Source organism: Fusarium venenatum (assembly GCF_020744135.1).
Source record: "Fusarium venenatum strain MPI-CAGE-CH-0201 chromosome Unknown EDB82scaffold_2, whole genome shotgun sequence".
NCBI classification, from domain to species: Eukaryota; Fungi; Ascomycota; class Sordariomycetes; order Hypocreales; family Nectriaceae; genus Fusarium; species Fusarium venenatum.
Window position 1 is genome coordinate 4,753,735 of NW_027072130.1, and position 24,067 is coordinate 4,777,801.

General features: G+C 46.9%; 10 protein-coding genes and 2 non-coding genes across 12 annotated transcripts; 4 read left to right on the forward strand and 8 right to left on the reverse strand.

Moving 5' to 3' along the window:
- Positions 1-129: 129 nt before the first annotated feature.
- Positions 130-568, reverse strand: EDB82DRAFT_524272 (uncharacterized protein; the record flags this gene model as incomplete). Its single annotated transcript, XM_025734667.1, has 3 exons — positions 130-162; positions 266-391; positions 422-568. The coding sequence occupies 3 exons, from the start codon at positions 566-568 to the stop codon at positions 130-132; spliced, it is 306 nt and encodes a 101-aa protein (XP_025585450.1).
- Positions 569-1,195: 627 nt separating this feature from the next.
- On the reverse strand, positions 1,196-3,458 carry EDB82DRAFT_168356 (uncharacterized protein). The gene is made up of 2 exons (XM_065607109.1): positions 2,705-3,458; positions 1,196-2,656 (listed from the first exon to the last, which is right to left on the reverse strand). The coding sequence occupies exons 1-2, from the start codon at positions 3,347-3,349 to the stop codon at positions 1,553-1,555; spliced, it is 1,749 nt and encodes a 582-aa protein (XP_065464790.1). The 5' UTR covers positions 3,350-3,458; the 3' UTR covers positions 1,196-1,552.
- A 299-nt stretch (positions 3,459-3,757) lies between these two features.
- On the reverse strand, positions 3,758-3,851 carry EDB82DRAFT_t153. Its single transcript has one exon. It is a non-coding gene; the product is annotated as a tRNA-Phe (tRNA).
- Positions 3,852-4,119: 268 nt separating this feature from the next.
- EDB82DRAFT_536201 (general substrate transporter) lies at positions 4,120-5,670 on the reverse strand (the record flags this gene model as incomplete). The annotated part of the gene is made up of 3 exons (XM_025734669.1): positions 4,120-4,323; positions 4,385-5,546; positions 5,609-5,670. The coding sequence occupies 3 exons, from the start codon at positions 5,668-5,670 to the stop codon at positions 4,120-4,122; spliced, it is 1,428 nt and encodes a 475-aa protein (XP_025585452.1).
- Positions 5,671-6,247: 577 nt separating this feature from the next.
- EDB82DRAFT_168405 (uncharacterized protein) lies at positions 6,248-8,478 on the reverse strand. Its single transcript, XM_025734670.2, has 2 exons — positions 8,069-8,478; positions 6,248-8,016 (listed from the first exon to the last, which is right to left on the reverse strand). The coding sequence occupies exons 1-2, from the start codon at positions 8,118-8,120 to the stop codon at positions 6,353-6,355; spliced, it is 1,716 nt and encodes a 571-aa protein (XP_025585453.1). The 5' UTR covers positions 8,121-8,478; the 3' UTR covers positions 6,248-6,352.
- A 717-nt stretch (positions 8,479-9,195) lies between these two features.
- On the reverse strand, positions 9,196-10,792 carry EDB82DRAFT_168403 (Metallo-dependent phosphatase-like protein). The gene has a single exon (XM_025734671.2). It carries the CDS (start codon positions 10,572-10,574, stop codon positions 9,357-9,359), a length of 1,218 nt encoding a protein of 405 aa, XP_025585454.1. The 5' UTR covers positions 10,575-10,792; the 3' UTR covers positions 9,196-9,356.
- Positions 10,793-10,817: 25 nt separating this feature from the next.
- On the forward strand, positions 10,818-10,899 carry EDB82DRAFT_t94. The gene has a single exon. It is a non-coding gene; the product is annotated as a tRNA-Ser (tRNA).
- Positions 10,900-12,246: 1,347 nt separating this feature from the next.
- On the forward strand, positions 12,247-13,379 carry EDB82DRAFT_545424 (uncharacterized protein; the record flags this gene model as incomplete). The annotated part of the gene is made up of 2 exons (XM_025734673.2): positions 12,247-12,711; positions 12,771-13,379. 2 exons carry the CDS (start codon positions 12,247-12,249, stop codon positions 13,377-13,379), a joined length of 1,074 nt encoding a protein of 357 aa, XP_025585456.2.
- Positions 13,380-14,434: 1,055 nt separating this feature from the next.
- EDB82DRAFT_498676 (uncharacterized protein) lies at positions 14,435-15,986 on the reverse strand. The gene is made up of 3 exons (XM_025734674.2): positions 15,612-15,986; positions 15,076-15,557; positions 14,435-15,024 (listed from the first exon to the last, which is right to left on the reverse strand). The coding sequence occupies exons 1-3, from the start codon at positions 15,801-15,803 to the stop codon at positions 14,556-14,558; spliced, it is 1,143 nt and encodes a 380-aa protein (XP_025585457.1). The 5' UTR covers positions 15,804-15,986; the 3' UTR covers positions 14,435-14,555.
- A 1,914-nt stretch (positions 15,987-17,900) lies between these two features.
- EDB82DRAFT_498680 (uncharacterized protein) lies at positions 17,901-19,294 on the forward strand. Its single transcript, XM_025734675.2, has one exon. The coding sequence runs from the start codon at positions 18,140-18,142 to the stop codon at positions 19,196-19,198; it is 1,059 nt and encodes a 352-aa protein (XP_025585458.1). The 5' UTR covers positions 17,901-18,139; the 3' UTR covers positions 19,199-19,294.
- A 1,241-nt stretch (positions 19,295-20,535) lies between these two features.
- Positions 20,536-21,123, forward strand: EDB82DRAFT_524280 (acyl-CoA N-acyltransferase; the record flags this gene model as incomplete). The annotated part of the gene is made up of 1 exon (XM_025734677.1): positions 20,536-21,123. The coding sequence occupies one exon, from the start codon at positions 20,536-20,538 to the stop codon at positions 21,121-21,123; it is 588 nt and encodes a 195-aa protein (XP_025585459.1).
- A 184-nt stretch (positions 21,124-21,307) lies between these two features.
- On the reverse strand, positions 21,308-23,485 carry EDB82DRAFT_474973 (uncharacterized protein; the record flags this gene model as incomplete). The annotated part of the gene is made up of 8 exons (XM_025734679.2): positions 21,308-21,547; positions 21,602-21,697; positions 21,749-22,033; positions 22,091-22,340; positions 22,373-22,566; positions 22,620-22,752; positions 22,805-22,845; positions 23,024-23,485. 8 exons carry the CDS (start codon positions 23,483-23,485, stop codon positions 21,308-21,310), a joined length of 1,701 nt encoding a protein of 566 aa, XP_025585461.2.
- Between the last annotated feature and the right edge of the window lie 582 nt (positions 23,486-24,067).

Here is a 24,067-nt window from a genome sequence, read left to right on the forward strand (position 1 = left end):
AAGGATCAAGGTTAAATAAATGCTTACGACGCCCTTTGAGTGGAGAATGTCATGTAGGGGGCGTTTTGTTCTGCAGGGTTCTTTTGACAGAGACCAGAGGTTCAGGGCCTAGGGAAAAATCAGTCAGCGCTAACTTGACTTGGTTTTGGGGACATCCCAAGTCTGGAATGACAAAGGTCAGACAGATAACGGTCCAGCCAATTCCATAATTGAAGATAACTATTCGAATCGATAGCTTAAAATGAATGAAGATCGAGTAGCTTACAAATGCTTTCCTCAGAGATCCACCCCCAGGCATCTTCATAAAACGATCTTTCTCAACCTGATTCGGCTCGGACCACCACTCATCTACCTTGACCTTCTTGAAACTCATCTCACCCCATTTCTTCATCTGTTTGATGTCAATATGATGCTATGGGACGTTCAGATCCTTGGACATTTGGTTCTTGATCAGATCCATGACTCCCATCTTATCACGTTCTGGAACTTTGCCGTCTACAAAGAACATCTCATACGCCATTTGTTCCTCGTCGTCAGCTCTCTTCAGACTTCGGTCCATGCCGTTCATTATGCTTTTCTTGTTGTATCCTTTGAGTTTCATCCATTGTTCAACTTTCTTGTAGTCGAGTTGGAAGCCTGCCCTGTCGTAGGTGAGAGAACCGTCAGGACCCTTCTTGTGACATTTGTGTAGTTCATAGAAAATGTCTAGAGGATCTGTATGTGGGCTTTTGTGATTGGGAATGTGGAATTTTGACAGCTATTCTTCGCTCAGATCTCTCTCTTCATAATGTGGCCTTTGGACGCGTCCTGGAGTGCGTCAAGGGTCGCGGATTTGAAAATGGTCAAAGTCAAACTAGACGTCTTTCTCTATGAGAGTTGGTTTCTGTTCCTCTGACTGTTCATCGGCAGTTGGCGGTTTTGCCTGGGCATTGGAGTCCTGCGTCTTCTTTGCCTGCTTGGCTTCTGGCTCTGGCGCGGATGAGTCTTTCTTGCTAGACTATCTTTTGTGACCTCGAGGCTGTGGTGAGGTTGCATCTTCCTCATGAGTTTCAGTCCCGCTTCTTGTTCTCATCTTGAGCGTTTGGTGGGTAATTCGCGCGTGGATACGATGAAATGTGAATGTTGCTCTCTGATCTGGAATGATCTTTTGGAGAAGCGACTTTGAGACGCGTCAAGATGAGATCAATATCACACTGATGCCACAGTCACGTGTCTCACCAGCTACCCTGCGACACTGATTGATACCTAATATTAAGCTGTCCAACATACCCAATCCACCATGGGCAGTCCTGTCTTCATATTTTAATTAACACCAAAGCTGTGTTTTGTTTCTCAATATTTCCACAGTTTGAATGACTAAAAATGGAATATCTTCGCCCAGAATTACCAGCTTTCTCGTCTGCTGCAAGGCTCGAGGCTTCTCATCCTTATATTGACCAAAATTTAGGTTTTTTGCTGCAACAATACATTACTTGGTTGGATATATCAATCGAGGTCCTTTCATTCTATCGAACATCATAATAAGCTTATGAATTATTATTTCCCATCACCCCTATTCCGGTCTCTTCATAATCTCGAAAGCCTTCGATAATCGCAGCCTGAAACCCTTTTCGACGCCAACTGTCAAGAAATTAGCGGTTGATTCAACACGACAAGACGATCGACTTTGGAATATGACGCTGAACTTACGAAGAACAAGATGGGCATACTTCGATATGACCGGCGCCCAGATAAGAACAGCAACAAGTTGTCCGACACTCCAAGTCCCCGTGTCTCCTCTGAGAAGTAAATTCAGTAACGGCGCCCGAACTACGCCGAGCCCGAAGCATATGCAAGCAAACGCACCAGCTTCCGCCGTATGAACTAGGATAAGGGATGATTTCAGGGCGATCCGTTTCACGCACTCCCATTTCCCATTCTGTTCATCTGAGAGTGGCTTGTGCTTTTGGATAAACCGTGATGAACCGACGATGACGTCCCAGAGTTTGATCCACCATAAGATAGCGAGCGGGCCAAGGAAAGGGTATATACTTGATGCAGGAAAGACGAACCAATAGATACTATTCCGTTGTTCAACGCAAAATGTGCGAAGCGATGGGTGACCGCCACACTCGTCCAGGTTATTGAGGCTCGAAAACATTTTGTAGACGTTATCGGGATCAGGCTTTGACGCTGTATCTGCTGCCACACCGGCAAGTACCACCGCGAGTGTGGAGAGAAGAAGATAGTACATTGAATCAAGCTGTGCTCGGCGGAGTGATATCTGACCAAGGATGATGGGCCAAACTCCCATTCCAGCAAGGAACTGGATACTATCGCGATTCCACAAAAGGCTCTGCCAGTTATCAGCGCCTGTGAAGAGGGCCGGCCGTGAGTTTGCGTTGATCAGACCTATTTCTATTGCGGTAATAAAGAAACACTGTGCTTCATGGAGCTCTGCAAGAAACGTGCTGGTAGCATGTGCCAGGTTCGTTTGCCCAAGAAACTCCAGGACTGACTCGCGACGGGCTAACATATCAGAACCCAGGTTCGTTTTGCGAAAAGTGCGGCTGAATATCGAAATTAATTTCTGGATGAGGTCGCCTGCCGAAAGGACCATAAAGAACAGCCATGCAAACACAACCATTGCGGTTTGAGTAATGTATGTGATAATGACCTAAATATTGTAAGCACTGTCCGAGTTACGACAGAGAATCTGACTTACACCTGGGCCAGCAATATCAATGTTAATATCACTTTCTAGTCCGTCACATAAAAACTGAAGGGCCTTGGACATTTTGATCCACTCCAACTTCTCGCTCTGGAAGAATTCTTGATCAAGTTGGCCAATTTCGCACTCGCCCATGCTCATCTCACGACAACTCGCAGCAGCGCATTGGTATGTAAGATCGAGCACTGTTCTCCCATCGAAATCACTCTCATACATGATGGAATACTCCCAAAGCGCATTGTTGACTTGGACACTCGGAGACAGCTCTCCAAACTCGCTGCGCGGTTGCTGAAGAATGTCAGAGAATGTCGCATTCCCAATTGTCAACGCGGCAAGAGATAGACACTGCCATAATGTCTTCCAAGAGGCGAACAGAGTTTCTGGGTTGGTGCAAATTTGGGTGCAGTTTGTTTCGCCAGAATAGTCATCGTGACCAGGACACGCTCCATTGATCAATGTTACTGGCTTGATATCTGCGGGAATTTCGTGTTTATCAAGATGAGAGAAAAGATACCAGGACTCAAAGAGTGTCTCTCCCAAGATTGCACCGGTATCAGGCTGTGCGTTAAACTGACGAAGAACTTTGATCCCCCATTCGCTGTCAGTAATGGTCCTGACCATCTGATAATGGGTTGTCATGGTTTAGATTGTTGTCGCATGCCGAAAATCGAACAATTAGATGTGCGAAAGACAAGAAGATATGGTCCTCATGAAGTGAGTCAATTGCTGTCGTAGCAATAGTTTAGTGGATGATGAGTTATTTTAGTCATCCGTTTCGTCTGTTCATTGAATGAAGGGATGGTTCTCTCACGTGCTGTGCAATCAATCATCCTTGTAGCTTTGGGTTGTTCCTCCAATCATCACAACAACACAAGCTGACTTTGCGGCGCAGCAAATCCTTGCTTCTTCTACCTGCCCACTAGAGCCACACAGAATCACTGAATGATAGCAATGAAGATGTTTCAATCATAATGCCTTTTATCTGACAAAAAATAATGGCTAACTAAATAAGTGAGACTTATGATCAAGTGTCGCAAAAAGAGAATATGCGGTTTATGTGGATCGAACACATGACCTTCAGATATCGTGATGATTGAAGTTGAGCTTCAGTCTGACGCTCTCCCAACTGAGCTAAACCCGCTTGTTAATGAATGTGTAGTTAATTTGGGCTATGTATCCAGATGTTGGAGCAGCACGTCTGATGTTGTCTCATCTCTCAACCGTGTATCATCTTGTCTACGTAACCCGTCAACTACCAGCGTACTGAAGCATATTACCTGCTGGGATAGTTCCGCAAGTAAGTGGCATATCGGTAACACCATCAAAATATCACGGGTGTGCTTAAGAGAAGTCCGTAGACTTGTTATCCTGATACCTCTATTCCTAACTAATAACTATTATGTCTGCCTTTACAAGTTGAACGGAAAGCTCTTCTCTTTCCTATCTCCGTGTCTCTTCTCAATCTCTTCCAAGCTATGACCCTTTGTCTCGCCCATAAATAGAATCACCATGACAGTTGTCGCTAAACTGCAACCTGCAAACAAATAGTATGCACCAAATGAAGACTTGTCGAGCAGTACCGGGGTTACCAACGCCACGATGTAGTTGGCAGTCTGATCAGAACAATGTTAGTGACAAAAATCGTACACTAGTATGACTGCAGCTTTCACTTACCCAGTTTGAACTTTGAGCAAGACTCGAAGCACTACTCCTCGTCCGCCTCGGCATACTTTCCACAACCCATGTTCGAAAGCCAATAGCCCATGTGAAGCTAAACGCAATAGCAAACAGGTAGATACAGACAATGACAACCCATCTTCCAGGGCCGTGATCTGGGTGAACTTTCCCAGCCGCATAAAGCGAACCCATAATTACCATCAGGCCAACGATCAACACACCCCCAAGGATGCTCTGCATGCGTCTGCCCCATCTATCCGCAAAGATGGTTGCGGGAAGTGTGGCAGCAAGAATAACAACAGCCGACACGCCGGATGCTAAAAAGGAAGCCTTTTCACCGCTGAGGCCAGCTTGTGTGAATAGGATCGGGGCGTAGTACAAAACTCCGTCAATGCCGCTGAATTGCTGCATCCCCATGAGAAAGCACGCAAATGCTGTTCGACCTCGGTAAGGTGCTGAGAATGCGCATCTAAAGTCCTTGAAGGTGTGTTGGATATCTTGCCAGAGCGTCGTTTCGCCATCCAGGCCGGCAGGTGCGTCGTAATCTTGAGCGAGGAGTTCCTTTTCTTCGACTTCGTCAATTCCGAGTTGTCTGCACACGACTCTCGCTTCATCCACCCGGCCTTTAGATAGAAGCCATCTTGGAGAAGGTGGAACAATGAGTGCAACCATAGACAAAAGGACTCCGAGAAATGCAACGATGGCCAACGGTAGGCGCCAAGTGATAGAAGATTCGCCCAGTCGCGATGTCCCATAGCAAGTGAAGTAACCAGTCACGATTCCAGTAGTGATAAGAAATTGCGGTAACGCAGTCATGATACCTCTCACGCGAGACGGTGACATTTCCGAAACTTGAACATAGACGTTGCTCAAAAAGAGTCCTTCTCCCATACCTTTTATGAGTCTGCCAAAGATGAAGACGCCGAGGTAGGGCGCACCGCATTCAATGGCGGCACCGATGCCGAAGATGACAGAGCCTATAGCGATGAGTCTCACATGTCCGAAGCGATGCGCCAAAGCACCAGCGACAAGGGCAGTCAAAGCTCCAGGAATAAGAATAGTCGAGACAATAACGCCATGAATCGTGGCAGAGAAATCACCAAAAGTGTCTTTGAAAGAGGACATGGTAGTGATGGGACCAATACTTCCAGTGTCCATTCTGATCAACGATAAACGGTTAGAACACATCAAATATCTTGATGATAAGGATGGCGCACATACCCAAAGAGGAACGCAACACAAGATGTCGCAACACCAGCGGTTGCGTACAAAGGCACCTTCATCGTCACCAAGTTTTACAGTGAATATTTTGTTACTTGTTTGTCTAAGAAGTGCTTCTACTCATATTATATATTTAAGCTTATCTTTCTAGCTGCGCAATCTCTTCTTCAGTCGGTGTGATCACAATTTTATTGTGGAAACGTTCGCTTCGGATTACCTCTTTAACGTCCGCGATGGAGACGATGGGTCTAGCGGAGTTGCCACTTTGGAAATAAGGTGTGTTTAATTGGGGCTATTCTTAGCAAATTTTGAGTTGGCTTCTCGGCTTGAATACCTTCGGAGTCAAGACCTTTCGGATCCGATGCTCTAGCACTGAGACTTCTCGGATTGGCTTCCATTCGCAGATGGAGGACCATAGAGTTATCAAAAGCCACCCAAAACAGTAGATGAGAAACTTTGCAATTATCCGTCGTCTTACTTTACTAATTCCTACGTGCTCGCTATGTCATGATATTATACCGGATAATGATTCTGCCACTGTCTACAAGTCCGAGTGTGCAAGCCACGTGTACAGTGTAGTTAAACGAACGAATTTCTTCTTTTGGATATGTTGTATCAATCAGGTATTTTTATTTTTTCCCTCTGTTGTGTATAACGACCTTGAATATTCATATTAAACCTGGAACCATAATTCTCATAATATTTTTTATACTATCGACTAAACTCCGACTGTCATCTCAAACATCATTGCCCACTAGAATATTTGCCAAGATAACAATTTCGAAAACAAGAAAGCCAATCCTTGTTGTCTGCCAACGTTTGATCCCACGGATCCATAGTATTGTAAACAAGCCTCCTCGCCTCCGCCTGAAACATCTCATCTGTCGGCACAACGCCGAGTCTCATCTGCTGTTGTGCATACCTTCCTAAGTGATGCACTAGAAACTCCGGAAAAGATAGGGAGTTGATGTCTGTGGTAATAGGTTGTTCGGGTAGAGGCAATGTCTCTTGGGAGACTGGTAGTTCCCCATCAACTTGATTGCCAGCTTCAACTTCGCTTCCAGCATTCTTCTTAATTTGGCGAAAATGATCCTTTGAGCTCGGATCAGTAGCAGAAAAGGGCACCGGGGCTCGTTCTTCCGCTGCAATTATATACGGTGCCAGAGCATTCGTCACCCTTGCCTTGACATGCGGTTCGAAATGGTGCTCGCCCTTCCAATCTTCCATCGTATCACCCTTGCGGAAATGCTTGGCTAGATGTTCCACCCGTTCTTGCCAAGTCTCCATTCTAATATCACAGATTCCGCATCTCGATTTTATAGGCGGCCCCTCAACTTTCCATGAATCGATGGTGGGTAGCGTCTTCACATGATGGACCAGTCGGAGATGTTGAACAAGGTGATCTTTGCGTCGGAAAACATGCGGTTTTTCGTCGTTCTGACATCCAGCGTGGTTGTGAGTTTCGAGATGTTCTGCACCCGGATCGATTTGGTTACAATAAGCGCAATGACTTCGCCCTGTGTCTGGAGATACAACCGTCCCTCCGAAAGGCGTGCATCGCCAACCTTGTAGATCTAAGTGCAGCGACCTCTCATGGCGTGCCCAGTCGTACTTGCTCTTAAAGCTGTCGCAGCAAAATGTGCAGGGAAAACGCCTCTTGTCGGCTTTCTTGCCCTTGTTAGTAGACACGCGCTTCGACTTGGCGACTCCCCCTCGTCGTGCGGTAGAATGTGGCGACCCGACGGAAGCAGTTGAACAGCTTGTTACACTTGCGATAGATCCTGCACGGCTTGCAACTCTACGACTGCCCAGACTTCCAGCTGATGAGCGTTTTCGCAGTGGTGTTTTCTCGAGAGCGTCGGCTATAGCGGATAACGAGGCTGGCTCGGCTTCAGGTGGCGAATCTTGCCATCTCTGCATCGGATTGCGAGTACTGTCGCGCCGGAGGCTTGATCGGGGGATCGAAACAGGTTCACTTGTAGTTCTATTTAACTGACTTCTGAGATATTGACTCCTTCTTCGTGGGAGGCTGTGGTGCTGATTTTCTTGTGGCGAAAAGGTTGCAAAGGCTTGATCAAATGAGGGGCTGGCCAGCGAGGGCGTCCCAACTCGCCCATGAGTTGTAACAAGTGGTGAAATATCCCGACCGGTATCTATTTGCATTGGCGGCGTTGTTTGCCATGATTGGAGATTTAACGATTGATCGAACCAGAATTCATTTTGTGTATTCGCCGCTGGATCTATAGGGAAGTCGTCTGTGAAGAAGTTCTGTTCTAGAGCCAAGACATCATTCTGTACCGGGAATGGGTATTCCTGAGCTGCAAGGCTCAATTCGGGTGCGAATTGTTGATTCGACTCATTGTTTGCAAGTCCTAGTCTTGCGAAATCGAGTTCTGAGAAGGTCAAGACTGTTGGTTACACATGAGTAAGCGTCCAGCTCAGAGACGATGACGGACTTACTATCTCCGTCGAGGTCATCCGAAGGATCCCGTTTCGGAACATTGTGCGCCATCGGTTCCAAGAGTAACAGTTGGGGCTGATGGAAATGGTTGATTCAGGCAATGAGAGGGATTCATGACGTTGTTTTGTTGATAAAAGATTAGGGTCAGACGCCAAACGCCTTTCAAGACTCACAAGTCCGAATGTGACGGACTTTCCGGAATCGGAGTAAGACTAACAAAACCCCCACTCATGACGGTCTGGAATTCCACCGACAAGAGGCACTAGGTAGGCGAACTGATCAATTTGCCGATGGAAACTTTATATGGAAAGTCCATTATCCAGATTTTGTCAAGTGTCGATCTGATGAAATCATTATCTTCAGTATTTTGGCAATACATATTGCCCGTCCTCACGTAGACAGTATTCGTTCAATTTGGAAGCATGAATCTTGCTGAATGGGAAACCTGCGAAACTCGCATGGTAGCACATCCAGTGAAAACCCTTGTTAATTCGAGATGGAGATTCTCCTTCCAGCGACAGTCATACTGCTCATCAATGCATGGTTCGGGGTTGTATCGGCGCCGACAGAGACAACAGTGCCATCTGTGAACATGCAGGCAGGTTGAACGGGACAAATCAACACAGGTGTGGTCTCGGACACCGTGATTTTATAGCCAAAAGTCACTGATATGATAGTAAGCCATTCTTTTTAGATATACTTTTCAGCTTTACTCAATCGTCTCCTATGTTTGTTGTAGGGCGCGATTCGACTATGGGTATCAAGACTAGGTTGTTTTCCGATGGCGCACGCCCATTACCAGTCGATTTCACTTCTCATCATTACTTTTAACATTTCAATCACTAGGGAGATAGGATATTACCGCTTCCATGGAAATTCCATGCTCTTTTACCAGTTTTTTATTTTCGCGATAGTGGTACTGCTGTGTTTGCTATGTCAGCAGGTTTAAGTTCCAGTAAAGCTTAGCGATGAATGTAGTTAGTGCTGGTAAAACAAGACAGTCACCGCTGTCTGTAGGGCGTGAAATCGGAACAAAATCGGAGCATTCCATATCCCTTCAGAACAAAGTTGAACTCGGCACTGGATAGATCCTAAAATAGCACGACCATTCTATGGCCTGAATTATATGTCTAGATTGGAAACATCTGAGTCTCGAGTGGTCGAGCGATGATGAAGGACACCACGAACTAAATGGCCATTGAGAGTAGATATCAATACCAAGCAGCAAACGACACGGCCGCCAGCAACAAACTTGGCTTCCTTCCCGATCCCGTTTTGCATAGACCCTCAAGCTGACCCTTCTGGCTTGTGCTCGGCTTTCTTAACAGCATCAACTTGGATTATCTCATGAGACAAGCCGCCATCCGCACTCTTGTCAACAACCATGGCTGTCAAATTCCTTCCATATACACAGCCAGAATCGAGACCAAAGGTATACCTCGCAGCTTTGGGGTCTTCAGCGCCGACTTGTAGTCCGACTCTGGCATCGTGTCCATATACAACAATACTCCGCTGTTCATGATCCTCAATGGAATTTTGCCATCGGTTCCAAGCATCAATCCACCAATCAGCGTCGCGACATTCTAAAGGAAACCCGATTATGCCGTTTTTTTGTTCTTCGCTGAAGCCTTTCCCGTTCTTGACGATATCAGCGAACTTGGCCAGCTCGACCTGAACCTCTTCGTCTGAAGCCTCTTGGAAAGCTGCGAATCGTCGCACGCGGCTCTTGGCCCCCTTGATCATATCAGCCTTGACGGCTTCGGATGTACTGCCTTCGGCATCAGGGTAAACAAGGCTGCGCATGTTCATGACTGCCCATGGATCTTGTTCTTCGAGAGGGACTTGAGGGACCAAGCCGCCGTGCGCAACGATGAGAGTACCAGCATTCCACGGCGACTCTGTAGCTTCCCTTGGTAACTTTATGCGCAGGATCAACGGCCGAGAAGCCAGCCATGTGATCTGCTTTGCAGAAAGGTTGGTAGCGGTTGCAAAGTCACTTTCAGCCATATAAGGCTTCAAGTCTTCTCGTGACACCGATCTGAGGTCGTCTTTGGGCGCGGTAGCAACTGGTTGATCACCATCACTCTTTTCAACTCTCTGGCTCTCTTCAGCCTCTAGAGCCAGTTGCTTCCATTTCCCAATGAGCTTCGAGTCTTGGCCTCGCTTGATTGCGCCGTAGGCAGCAAGCACACGGTCTTCATTGTTCCCTCGTATTGCGAGGGCGTCATAATCCATCGCTAGCTGTACGACGCCGGGGCTGTCGGGGCCTTTGTTGATCAAATCACCGACAAAGATGAGCTGGTCGCCATTCTTTTTGTCGTAGGAGACTTTTTGTAACAGGTTCTTCAACTCGGGAAGATGCCCGTGTACATCGCCAACAATGATAAGTCTGCCTGCGAGCTCTACGTCCTGAACTTGAGTTTCCAACCGATGCCAGGCTACGGCGGAGTCTGATGAGGACAATTGCAGGCTGGACAGCCCTTCTGTCACGTCTCGAGTCGACATGGTAGTCTGAAGTTGACTTTTCAGACGTATTATGGTGAGAGGGAGAGAGTATGTGGGCGATGAAAAAAAGTCTGTACTACGATTCGGGGCTTTATGGTGTTTATCTGTGAATGTCAGCAATTGGAGTCCTCACGTTAGGCAGCCAAAGTGGAAAAATCAGCGGGTCACCTAAACATTTTGTTGTTGTTGGTAGTGATATAGTGTTTGGAACTGGACAGTCCTTTATAAATTCATCAGCATCAAGGCGCAGTGGCAGAGTGGTCTAATGCGATAGACTAGAAATCTATTCTCTTCGGAGGCGTCTGTTCGAATCAGGCCTGCGTCGTCTGACACATTATAACTATGACCAAGTTATTCTTTTTGCAAATGTGAACGATTTATCTTTTGTCTTCAAAAGGTACAAATTCATCAATGAGTTTCCATGAGCTTCTGTATCCCCCCTGTTTGTTCAATTAAAAGGCCTGTGATTGCAAGCATAAGGGCTTGATGAGCAACACAGGGTAGGTTGGGTGTGCAATCAAGAGGACTATACTCCGTAGAAGACTCGTCTACGAAAGGGAAAATGGGGGTCAGTAATAATTCTGTTTTACAAACACAATTATTCCTGTGATCTATCGACAAATTACAGTACGGTGTATCTGTCATTGTAACTAGATTCAAGCGGCCCAACCCTTTGCGGGTATTTTCCCCCTAAGTCGCTAGTCTACTTGTCCCGATGCAAGGCACAAATAAGTTGCATGCCTCTTCCGGTATCACCATTCACCTGTCAAAGCTTAATAAAACACCTCATTTTGATGACCAAGCTTTCTCAACCCGTTTCGTAACGTGGCTTGGCACTCAAAAGACAAACGCGTCCATAACAACTGATGATTTCCAGGAACGGAGAAAATGTGGCGTGCCTTTCGCTGCATTTAGGCGAGTGGCGTCGGTTTGTGAAACCAGTCTTTTTTGACAGTGTCTGCTGCTAGGTATCCAAGAGGCGCAATAGCCTTCAGTTGCATTCCCGGGCTTTTAGGTTGGCTTTGGAAATTAGATAAGAAAATGCGATGATGGGTTACTTCACACGACGCTTTGAGTCCTGGGATAAATTGGGACGTACCATTGTCTTTGTAAATAGCACTAAGTTTGACCCTGTTTCTCCGTGATAGGACCAAGAGGAGTCGGATGTCGCAAAATGGGCAACCGAGCTTCAGCTGCTTAGTGCTTCTTATGCCGAACATGTGATAGCTTGTCGTTAAGGAGGATGTAATGAGAAGCTTAAATCAGAGGCGTTGAGTTCTAGCCATGGCGAATGGGAATGCAAAAGTCTCCATCATTCCTAGTTGATGAGTCTGGCCTTCCAGAGCTGAGCCAAGTACCAATGCAGACTCCAGCTTCCCAAGTTGAGATATAAGAAGCTGAACTGTCCCTTCGCGGTGGTGCAAGCTAGGCGCCGTCACACCAGGAGGCATTTTGTTTTGTCAAGTTTAATCGATTGCTCCTTTGGACCGGGACAGAAGTGAGTATGCACGGTTGAGCAAACCTCAGTCGAGTGTGTCGCACAGCTTAAGACAAGCTCACTATGAAACATGGTAATTTCAGTATACTGACCTTTTGTTCATCAGATATTGAGAGCGAGCGAATACCGAAGCTGTCTCCGGATCTCATCTCATCCGTCTCCTTCATAGTCACGATGAAACTACTCGGACGGCTTAAAGAGAGCAGGAAACAAATTCGCATCGCTATAGCCATCTGCTTCTTGCTCTACATAATTGGCTTCCTTTTCTATACCTACCGCCTACCAGTATTTTCTTACACCCAAGAACCCACGAATCCATCATTAAAACAAACATCAACTACCAAGCCGGACAATGTCACAGTCAGTGGCTTAGTGTTCTACGGCCGACAGAGCCGAGTTAAGATTATGAAGTGCTATATTGAACGTAACATGGTTGATAACGGGGGATGGTTAGACGAAGTGCTTTGGGTCGTCAACACTGATAAGGGCGACGACTTGCGATACCTTGAACAAATCATCGCTACCAACCCGCGATACAAAAAGATTCACCCTCAAGAGATGGCAGGGACATATACGTATAAGCATATCTGGAAACTGCTGGACCGTGGAAAATACTACGTCAAAATCGATGACGATGTTGTATGTCGCAAAATCAATTAATTGTCTTGCTTCGCTAAATACTAATCATTTCGTCTCAGGTCTGGATCGACGACGACGCTATCCCCAACCTAGTCACACGCAAGATCCAAAATCCAAAGGACTTTGTCGTTTCGGGCAACATCATCAACAACACCCCTTTAGGCTTCTTCCACATGCGGATGGGTGCCATACATCCATACTTTCCCGAACGCTTCGAACCATTGAGTATCAACATAACGAACGAGGAAGATTATTGGAAGCCATCGCTACATCCTTTCTGGGAGGGGCCGAATAAATTCAAGTGGGATCTCAGCAAGGAACCCCCTCCGTGGGAAAACCACAGATGGCTTAGAGTGCCTAACGATCGTTCCTTATATCAAACACCTGCTGCTGAACTCAAGTACGAAGTTTGGGGTGATAGCTACAAGAGCTGGGCCATTGCTTCTCAGATACATATGTCCCTGTTGGAAAACATCGAGGAGAACCAACTGGACCTGTACAAGTTCGACAAGCCCTGGATCATGTTTGATGATCGTATCCGCATCAATTTTATGTGCATCTATAGCGATGACATCCTCGATACAAACCCCGAGAAGTGGCCAGAGGACCAAGGCGATGAGGATATGATTGTGCTTCAGCTGCCTAGGAAGCTTCGACGTCGTAAGTAACCCCTGATGAACAACTGCATATGACTGCACTATATGATGACTAACTTATTACCCAGCCGTTGTAATTCAGGGCAACGCTTTGGCCGCGCACTACCAATACCAGGATCAGGACAAGCTAAAAACTACAGACATTTTACCGAGATACTATTCCTTGGCGGGGGATAGATATTGTTTAGGGGGAGATGCTTTCCGGACCACAGGGCAAGAAATGAAACCAAGATCGAGCTAAAAGGCTGGATCTAGTTAGGTGAAGCCAAATTACATGAATAACGAGATGGATTTTTTTTCGATTTTTTTTTTAATATTATGCGATGGAGGTTATAAAATTGAGAATGACACTATTCCATTCATGCGTGCTTCAAGACAAAACAGGCTGATGTGCTATTACCCGTTATTTTTGTTTTGCCCACTTTCGGTGCCACCTTTCTGGTCATCAAACTCATCATTTGAGCCTTGACTCAACCGAGACTTCTGTGTCGTACTATCTGCTCGCTTGAGCAGCCGAGCGGATACAACACGCCACGCGGGAGCGTCGTACTAGAAGCCGACGGGGAGCAAGAAGCAAATACCGCGTGGGTGCGGCTGAGGTACCTAAATAATAGCGCCCACTTCGCACCGGCTGATCATCACTTGATGCCCAGCGCTGACTGATGGGTAATATAGAGAACGGGGATTGGGAAGATTAATTTTGCTTTTTGTTGTGATCTATCATATCTACAAAAAATGAGGCGCGTGGGATTCCGGATCTGCATGACTCTCATCACTGCAGGAGATCAGTGGATGCAGATGATGACGGGAGGGGCTTTGACTCCAACGACTTACACGACAAAGCTTCAGGGATGAGGAAATGGCGTTTTACGGACATGGAAGCTGAGCCTACGGTGCTTGGACGTCGTTAGATCTATGTTCATCGCTAAGTGCGGCAATGGCAATGGCACTGAAGCTTTAGTGGACTCGATGTGCCATATGTAGACGATGTGTTGGGTGTTACTTCACTGTCACAACCTGCAGTCTCCTATGCGCTGTTGTCAAGGCCTAATTCTGTGTCTAGTAGATAATTTTTGTAGTATTGACTAGAAGAAGATATTATTTTATGATGTGAGGTAGTGCCTCGGCTAAGTAGACTAAAATGCTATATGGTATATGGTATCGTTATACTCCGAAACGAATCTCTCTTTATTTGCGAGTAGAGTGTGTAACCGTCCACTTAGTCTCGACGCTGATCTCGCCCTTGGGAGCCTCTGACGAACCAACAGTCAGGTTCTTCTCGGATCCTGACTCATCGGGGAATCCCGAGACGCTATATCCATGCCGGATCTTGTCTTGCGGGCGGTAGTCGTCCATCTCCCAGGTCGATAGATTGGGGTCGCGAACGGCCTCGGGGGCAGCGCTGCTGGCACCTGTTCGGCTCATGTCTCGGAATCCGGTGCTCCTCGAGTTGGAATATTCGTCGAGTCGGGATCCGCCCATTCGCTTCTTGTACTTGGCGTAGAAAGGTCGCAGCATGGGAATACTGACACAAAGGATGGCCAGGTTGGGTTCGAGGATAAAGAGGAAGACGGTGGTAGCCATGGTGCCTGTGATGTTGGCGTTGAGATCGACGGTCGAGATGTAGATAAGTCGGAAGACGGCGCATACGACACATCTAGTTCAGTTAGCATATGGTACGTTAGAAGATACGGTGGGAGTGTCTTACGCTAGACCGAGAGCGAAACAAGAGGTGATACCGATCTTCTCAGCACGTCTTGTCTTGAGGCCCCAAACACTGTGCATGGGAAGGGCCATAATGATCAAATCACCAACAGCGTTGGTGGCAATTAAGGACTGGATCATGGGCATATATTGTCCTTTGCATTGCAATGGGTTCTCCCACTGATTCTGAACTGGCGAACACAGGAAAATACAAGCTCCGAGGAAGGCGATGGTCCACAGGCCAACAAAGCCGAGAGCAGCCTTGGAAGCCTTTTGCATGAAGGGAGTAGGAAAGACGCGAATGAAGAAGGAAAGCATGCTTGCTTTGACTGCGGCGAGGAGAGTGACATAGATGATTTGCATACAGAATGTCAACTTGAGGATGAACGGAATGTTTGCGGCGAGTTCTAGGTTCGTTGGAAGGGGGTATCCGTTTCCAGCAGGCGCAAAGAGTCCTTGACAACAAAGCATTGCTACACCAAGCGGCTATATGATTGTCAGTCATTGTTGTATCAGACTCTGATGATGCTGTTCACGTACCGTTGCGAAGATGACAAAACCATCGTCCCACCCAAGACCAGGCCCTGCTAGTCGTCCAACAACTCGTAGTCCAACAACAAGGAGGACTAATAACACGATGAAGCAATTGATGATCAGTTCAGCCAGGACAAACCCCAGTATTGGCTTGACAACCTGGACTGAAGAGTCCACAGGGCCCATCTGAGCCGACATGATGGGCAGTAAATGCTGTTGTCAGATAGGCAAACGCAGAAAGAAACAAACTCAAAGCGAAAACAAAGAGACACCAGGTATGGGGGGAAATTCACATCCAACGAATATCAAGAAATTGGAAAATTTAGAGGTTCCCCATTCTTCCCTTATATTATTCATAGGTTGGTAAGTGAAGAAAGATAGCGTCCGGGACAAGGCAGAAAAATGTCCTGTCGATCATACGGGCTTATCATCCCCCCTTCTAGCCTCTTGGCTTTTCTTTAACCCCCCCGGAGCGAACGGACGGCAGAGCCCTGTATTACAGAATAGAATGGGGAAGGGGAGGAAAGGGAAGCAGGAACCTGCATTAGCATGGGTATTGGTGCTGTGCAAACGGTCAATTAGTCCCAACTAAGCTTGGATCGGAAGTTGTAATACGTACGACTACGCATCTTGGCTGTAATTTCGTTGCCACTTCCTCGTTGGTCGTTAGTAGAGGTTCTCAATGCCCTTGAACCTGTCGGGCTTGAAGCATCCGCTGGCGCGGGTGGAACACCTAGCAGGGGTTTCCCGGGCAGGGGATACAGGCCGGGTCCGCAGTGGATAGATCTTGGCCATGGTGAGACGTTTGAGTGGCACCAGGTACGAAGGAGTTGAAGAGTTGCCACGCGCGATTCACGTGAGTCAACCAAGGTCAAGGGTTATTTCGCTTTTGTGAATCAGGAACCTGAGCCTGGTGCTTGGTACCGAAAAAAGCAAAAGGTCTGATGAAAAAGGTCTGATGAGCAACTCCACTGCCAAAGAGACGCTGTGCGTTTTGTGCCTGGATATGAACTGGAACTTTGTTCACTCGGTAAGACGCGGCGGCAACTGCAGCATGACATTGTAAATGGGGACGTTTACCAATGTCAAGGTGCTGGACCTGACTAGTAGGCATGAAATCATACGGCACTGACAATCAACACTCTTGAATCAGCTCAGGTGCAAATGCACATTTGACAAGTTAGATTATCAAGCTAGAACAATGCTAGAGATGGATGGAGCGCCATCTTGAGAACAGACATTGCGGAGAGAAGAGAAAAGGCGTCTAAAGATGACGGTCTTCCCGAAAGACTCAAATTTTGGCCGACTAAGATTAATAGCCTGCCTTTTCAAGACGAGTTGGAAACAATCCGAGACCTTTTTGGCGTTCATTGTGCCGTTATTAGACACGGCATGAAGTACTATGACCACTTGGCGAGCAGCATCGTGCTGACGAGTATCCATAAGAACCCACATGGTTTGATAAGAGAAAAACATTTCAGTCGCGGGCTCGTACTTTGTAGGTTATCGCAGATGAGTTAGTGTGTTCTGCCCGAGTCCGTTAATAACTAACGAGGACCTAGCTCTTTCAAAAGCAACCAAGGATTGGACTACAAGCCTAGCGTCGGACAACAGTAGCCCGCCGAATCAAAGCCCTCCATCGAAGGGCTGTTCACTAAAAACAGGTCATGTTTCACTGGGCTTCAGGGCGTTAAGCCCCCAGAAACTTTTGTCGATCACATACAAAAAAGCAAAGTTGGCCGACCGACTCGTTCAACGACTCATGACGCTCACGCTAAATAAATGACGGACAAGCCGGACTGGAAAATAAGCTCGTTTTCTTCAAGTTAGTACTCAACGGCTTCGAGTAGTGAAACGGTTCAATCTTCAACAGCGAGATGGTAGGGCCAGTAGGGCTAGTAGTGGCATCGGTGTGTAATGGAAATGGAATTGAGTTTCGGAAATATCGTGAACATGCTATCGAAAGTATCGGATCTGACTAACTAACGTCTGACGTGCTTCTTTCACTTCCAATAAACCTTCCATTGCTACGACACTGACACCCGCCAGGCTTGGCTGACCAGGTTCGCGGTCTCTTTACAAATTCCCTCCGCCATTTGTTGGTTTGTCAAGGAGTGCCCCCCAATGTTTTGTTGGTTTTACGTCGTGGTGAAAGGGGAACCATATCCATTCATACCAGGGAAATCCCTGAACCCTGACTTCAAACACTCGTCGGAGATGGGGGGGGACCGTTTATTATGCCCTGCACAGGCCAACGGGAAGAGGCCACGGTAAAGGCTAGTCTTCAAGTGGGCAACGTCGCCAGAATTAATTTATAATTTAACCACGGCAAGCTCGTCTCTTATGTATAAAGGATTCATCGCTAACGAGGTTCATCCTAACTGGGAAAAAAGTAAAAAAGTTCTTACTAGTTTAGTTCCTTCCCTGTCCACAACCAACCATCATCGCCTCGCCAGTCTCGCTTCCAACTTTTTGCGAAACATTATCTTTTTTTACTTCAAACTAAAACATCCTACACACATACGATATCAATCATGTCATCCTCTTACTCTACCAAGCAATGGGTCCTGGCCAACAAGCCTACAGGGGAGCCTGTTCTCTCTGGCCCTGACGCCACCTGGAAGCTGCAGACTGTCACCCTTCCCGAGCTTCAGGATGGCCAGATCCTCGTCAAGATCCAGTACTTTTCCAACGATACTGGCCTGAGGAACTTTATGCAGAGCACTGTCGCCCCTGAGCGCTTCTATGTTCCTACTGTCCCCGTCGGCTCGCCTATGCGATCCGGCATCATCGCTGAGGTCGTCGAGTCTCGATCCGACAAGTTCAAGGTCGGCGATCTCTGCATGGATTTCCATCTCGGTATCTGGAGCGAGTATGCCATCCTAGAGGCTGAGAACTCCCAGCCTCTTGCTCCCCTCCCCAATGGTCTCCCCACCACCCACTTCCTCGGCGCCTTTGGCGCTTCTGGTCTTGCCGCCTACACTGGTCTTTACTACGCTGGTGAGGCCAAGCCTGAGCACACCATCGTTATCTCTGCCGCTGCTGGTGCCACTGGCTCAATGGCTGTTCAGATCGCTTCCAAGATCCTCAAGGCCAAGCGTGTCATTGGTATTGCCGGTTCCGATGAGAAGTGCGAGTGGGTGAAGAGCATTGGTGCTCACGAGTGCATCAACTACAAGAGCCCTACCTTCCTTGAGGATCTCAAGGCTGTTACCCCCGATGAGGTCGATGTCTACTTTGACAACGTCGGTGGCTTCGTCCTCGACGCTATGCTCACCCGCGTTAAGCGCCACGGCCACATCGCCGTCTGCGGCGCCGTTAGCAGCTATAACTCTGATGAGCCTATGGCTCTTAAGAACTGGTTCGAGCTTATCTCTTCGCGTATCAACATCCGCGGCTTTATCATGCTCGACTACATGGACAAGGTCCCCGCCATTCTCGGTGAGCTCATCGGCGCTACTGCCGATGGCCGCATCAAGCTGGAGGCTGCCGAGACTGTTATCGAGGCTCGCATTGAGGAGCAGCCTGAGACTTGGATGAAGCTCTTCTCTGGCGTCAACCAGGGTAAGCTTCTTACCAAGCTCATCATCTAAATACAGTCAAATGGGGGATAGTTAGTTAGTGGATGATATATATTATAAGAGTCGATGACTTTACAGCAAGCATTTGCATACATACGTTGCCAACTGAAAATAGACTGGCATTACAAACATACATCTTACCGACCGTAAACGTTACAGTCATTTCCCTTTTGAGTTTCGAATAATAAGCCTCAAAGCCGAGGAGTACGGCCGAGAATATTCGCTTTCGTAAAGAGTAGATGCAGTCAGTCCCTTAGGATTACGTCTCCACATGACAGTGGATGGCACATTCATCTGGCAGGTCGAAACACGAACCAACATCACCTTTCCGACAAACAGATGTAACAAACCAACAGCCTGTCATCAATGGGGAATTTCTCGGTCTAAAGCATGAAAATGGATAAGCCCGACAAGGTCGTCCAGTTTCAACCTGGGCTTATGCAGGGGTCCGGGTTTCTACCAACGTTCCCCCGGCTTTCAGAAGGATTCAACCCTTTCTTCAGTAGCCGAGCCTGGTTCTCCCCCCTGGATGACCAGCCTGACGCACATAACACATCATGTAGGCAGGCGGCACCACTCATTTACACTTTATCGATCTGGTCAAGGATGTCGTTCCCAGTACCAATCGTTTGGGATGGTTTCAATCTCGTGGGGAAACCTTCAAGAGACTACACCGCAATCCGACAATGCGCCGAAATGGCGCCCTAGACGGAAAATTATCTGTGCTGTTAAGATGCATCAGTATGTGGCGGTTCATTATGTTCCGAATGTAACTGTTGAAGACGATCTTAACTTTCCGTAAGGCTAATATCCAATATCACCTTGATTTTAAGGAGACTAATCAAATGAGAGGCTCGGCAAGCTGCGCAAAAAGGAAGCAAGCAGCAAATCAACAACATGAGAATTGTGAAGACTGACTTTAGGAACGCGGTTCCTATGACCAGACTTAATTGACTAAAATCAATTGATTGTATCATTACAAGGGTTCTCTTTCGGTCCAACACGGCAGGCAACATTAGTCTTGCTCGCATAACACCACTCATAATTTGCGCTAATCATCCAACCACAGTCTCAAGATATAGGTCAAAATTTCAATATTAAAGTTCCAACTATAGCTGTTCCTATTGTTGGTTGAATGGACAGTAGACAAAGACATGATTGGTAATCTTACGCATGGAAATTATACCCCGCAGTTGTATGTGAATGTCAGCTTCATGACTGCAAAGCCAAGACATCTTACGGCATTTTCCGTGACTCAACCAACTCCATACTCACCTTCCCTAACGATTTCTGATTCCAAACCTAGATTGTAACGTTCTTGTTATCTTTATGCATATCTTGTTGCCACCATGACAAACTCAGAGAAGAGCATCAGCATCGAACCAGGATACCGCCCCGGTTTACTGGCCCGATGTCTCGAGATGCATATAGCCCACTATCATCCTGTAAACTCATGGGGTCTCGCCTTCGAAACCTCGGTCGCCGCTGCTTGGGCCGACCTTATCAAAAGACTCGAATCCGACCCTCGGAATCAAGTCTTTGCGGCAGTCCAAGAGACAGACGATCCCGCCGCACTCACGCAGAAGATTGTGGGCACCATCCTGGTTGACGCCGAGAACATGAAACAAATCGGCACGGCACAGATACGTGGGTTCATAGTCGACGAGAGAGTCCGAGGTCTCGGCGTGGGCAAAAGGTTACTGAATACAGCCATGGAGTTTGTTCAACAGCAGGGTTTTGACCGGGTTTCACTTTACACATCGAGAACGCAGGAGACTTCGCTGTTCCTTTACAACAAAGCTGGTTTTGAAATTGTCGAGGACGTGGAGAAGGATCTGTGGGGGTGGAAGACGAATGAATTACAACTCCAATGGACACGTCCAGATTTATTGAGCAGGACTGTAAACGGTATTCATGTTAGACAGAATGATGTATAGCAGCAGGAACAAAGACCCAGTCCGGCATAAGCTCTGTTGTCATATTTCACATCCTCTGGCATCGTGGCAATATTGGATTTGTAATGCCAATAGTGTACATGAAATGTGTGCAAACTGGTAGTGGTCTCTCACGTATATTTAGATTGTTGTTCTGTGTTTCATCCCTTACAATTTCCTCTTAGTTCTATACAACCTCTTCCAGTTCAATAGTGTCTGGTTGAAGGGCATCCTGCGATTTCATTAGGTGAACGAAAAGTCGCTGAATCTTCTCCCAGGAGCGAATCATCCATGACATTGTATACAAAGCCAGAGTCAGGAAGGGTGTCAGGATGAAGAACGACAATTTCGTAGGCCCCAGAATGGTAGGAATTGCTTTCTCCTGCATGGATAGCATGGCAGCTGCGATTGTGGCTGGCGAGAGAATCTAATGAGTAGCAGGTTAGTTCTACCCAGGCACGCATCTTGTATGATGTTTTACGTAGATGACAAAGTAGCTTATCGTTTGGGCGTTCTGGGCTGCTTTAGTTTGAAGCTCCGCAATTTGGTTCTGCGTGTCGATACTGTACAAGCTCAGCTAAGCAAACGTGTCAGCACGATTCGTGACAAAAGATGGGTGATGTCTTACCGTCTCTTTGTGATCGTCACATCGCGTGCGAATGCTCTCGAGTTCTTTCAAACACTTCTTCGACTCTACAAAGCTCTGCTGGATAGATCTGAGACACCGTTGTGAATATTCTGTTTCGAATTGACCTTGAAAAGGGTAGTTATCCCAACAGCTGATAGTCAAGTCCAGGCATGATATCAGATCTGTGAGGATACGTCTCGTCCGGCGGAGCCATACGAGAGGCTCTTGCCTGGCTTGAGGAGATCTTTCAGATAAGACTCGGGCTTCGTGTTCGAAGTGGTCGATCTAAGAATACGATATGTCAACTATAGATGGCCACAGTAGGGTGTCGTATGTCCGTACGTATTCTTCTACTCTCTCTGTGAAAAAACGATTTGTTTGCATCCATTCAGATTTGAAGACCTTTAGTTGACAGTCTAATGAGGTCAAGAAATATTCCCCTGGATCTAGTATTGGGTTTTCGGATTCATCCTCAACAAAAGGATCTTGTTGTACTTGATCAGGATCTAGCTCACTCTTGCAGTACTTATCGACAGTTTTTTTCTTTCTCCAAGCTCGTGATACGTGTCGACAAAGCAATATCCTGTCCAAACTGTCTGGTTGATAGCAGTGATCATAACTGACACTTGGGCTTCGCAGAGATAGTCGGTCGCTCGGCCTCGCGACATGGCATCGCCTCGAAGGAAGCTCATATCATACACTTTTCGCAATCGACTGTTATCCTGTTTGCGTCGCTGATCCAGTGGTGGTCGAGTATATCGTTTCCAAGAGTAAAAGGGTAAGTGGAATGAATGCGTAGAAGTTGGTAGTCCACGCGACTATCATTACTAGTAAGTCGAGTGTACTGCGACTAAGTAACAAGGCTTCTTACCCGAGAACAGATCCCTAGATGGGAATGAAGTACGATGTGTGAGTAGAAAAACGTGATAAGTGCATCAACATGACTTGGAGGTGCTGTAGCCATCAATGCCGCTAGCGAGTGACTATTCAAGTCGGTGATAAAGCTAAGTTTAAATCAGTCACGCGATAATGGGTTCAGTCTGCTTGCATTCTTACATCAATCTCCGGTGAGCGCTGGGCTCTGTCTTTGAGAATCTCTATCGCGAAGGTTAGTTGTAGTCGTATCACACAGTTCAGATGAAGCCATGGAAGATCTACTCAGGTTTGTGAGAAGAAAAGACATTGTCAGATGCACTCTGAGGCATCGTGTCTAGTACTCAAGCAGAGTTTACCCAAACACAAAAACATGGATGAATCTCATCAGATATCACTAACCTTCTCTTGGAGCTTTTTGAACATGTCGTAAACACTGAGAGGCTTGCAAACACCAAGCGCATTTGAAGTTAAACCTTGGCACGTCCTGTCGTCTATCAGACAGACCTTCTCCGGTAAGAGCTTCGAACTGCCTGATTGTAGCTCTGAGAGAGCATCTGGGTGACAGAACAAGACAACCGTCTTAGCTTGACCCTCGAGCTTAGGATCGGTATCGTCCTTCGTCATGAAGTAATGAGCTATGCTGTCTCCATCGAGGTTCTCTAAGTCAACAAATACGTCGTTCTCGGTCAAGAGCTGATGCGGCTCGACCTCTTGGACGTTTAGTGTAAAACGAAAAATTCCAGCAGCATGTTCAGTATTAGGCTGTCTATTTTGTCGCCTTCTTCTTCTCTTGTTCTTCGTTCGATTCTTCTGCCTTTGTATAGTCGAACCTTGTTCGCTGTCAATTAGAAGCCTGGGCATATCTGCGAGCTTGTACGGTTCAGTGTGTATCGATACCGAACCGTTGTGATCAGACTTACCTCGATTGATAAGAGACAATCAAAGACCAATATATTTGAATTGATGTTAGAGTACCCGACGGAGATTTTAGTGGAGATATAAGTGCTTTAAAAGTCTCATTTTGTCGATACTCCAAGTAGCTCGAGTTATGAGAGACTTGGAAAACTTATGAGATGGAGTAGAGGCTTTGTGACATTAAATACAAGTTTCACTCACGATCTTTGACCGTATTGAGGCCCTCGGGGCTCGTGACGTCTTTGCACTTTCAGAAGATCTCGGTGAGATTCATCACCTATAGAAACTCATCGTCTCGGGAAGGCGTCTATTGCCTTTTGGACTGAGGCCGGTCAACCAGCGCCTATCATTTTGTCTTTGACGTAGTACATAAAAACATCTTCTAAACCTTACTGGCCACTTACTGGCCAACATGACACCCTCGCGTGTAGGGGGCCAATAAGCCGCAGTGCTATTGTCGTGATCGCAAGAGCAACGGAGTAAGATGGTTATCTTTGTCAGTAGGCCTTTTCCTCATTGGTCATAGTT

Excerpts from the sequence above, each read along its gene's own strand:
- EDB82DRAFT_168356 (XM_065607109.1), bottom strand. The coding sequence starts at position 3,349 with ATGACAACCCATTATCAGATGGTCAGGACCATTACTGACAGCGAATGG. Across the intron at positions 2,657-2,704 it reads TTGATATTGCTGGCCCAGGT|GTCATTATCACATACATTAC; the intron begins GTAAGTCAGATT and ends TACAATATTTAG.
- EDB82DRAFT_498676 (XM_025734674.2), bottom strand. The coding sequence starts at position 15,803 with ATGTCGGCTCAGATGGGCCCTGTGGACTCTTCAGTCCAGGTTGTCAAG. Across the intron at positions 15,558-15,611 it reads GTTTTGTCATCTTCGCAACG|CCGCTTGGTGTAGCAATGCT; the intron begins GTACGTGAACAG and ends ACAATCATATAG. Across the intron at positions 15,025-15,075 it reads TGTTTCGCTCTCGGTCTAGC|ATGTGTCGTATGCGCCGTCT; the intron begins GTAAGACACTCC and ends TAACTGAACTAG.
- EDB82DRAFT_498680 (XM_025734675.2), top strand. The coding sequence starts at position 18,140 with ATGTCATCCTCTTACTCTACCAAGCAATGGGTCCTGGCCAACAAGCCT.
- EDB82DRAFT_168403 (XM_025734671.2), bottom strand. The coding sequence starts at position 10,574 with ATGTCGACTCGAGACGTGACAGAAGGGCTGTCCAGCCTGCAATTGTCC.
- EDB82DRAFT_168405 (XM_025734670.2), bottom strand. The coding sequence starts at position 8,120 with ATGGCGCACAATGTTCCGAAACGGGATCCTTCGGATGACCTCGACGGA. Across the intron at positions 8,017-8,068 it reads GGATGACCTCGACGGAGATA|TCTTGACCTTCTCAGAACTC; the intron begins GTAAGTCCGTCA and ends TGTAACCAACAG.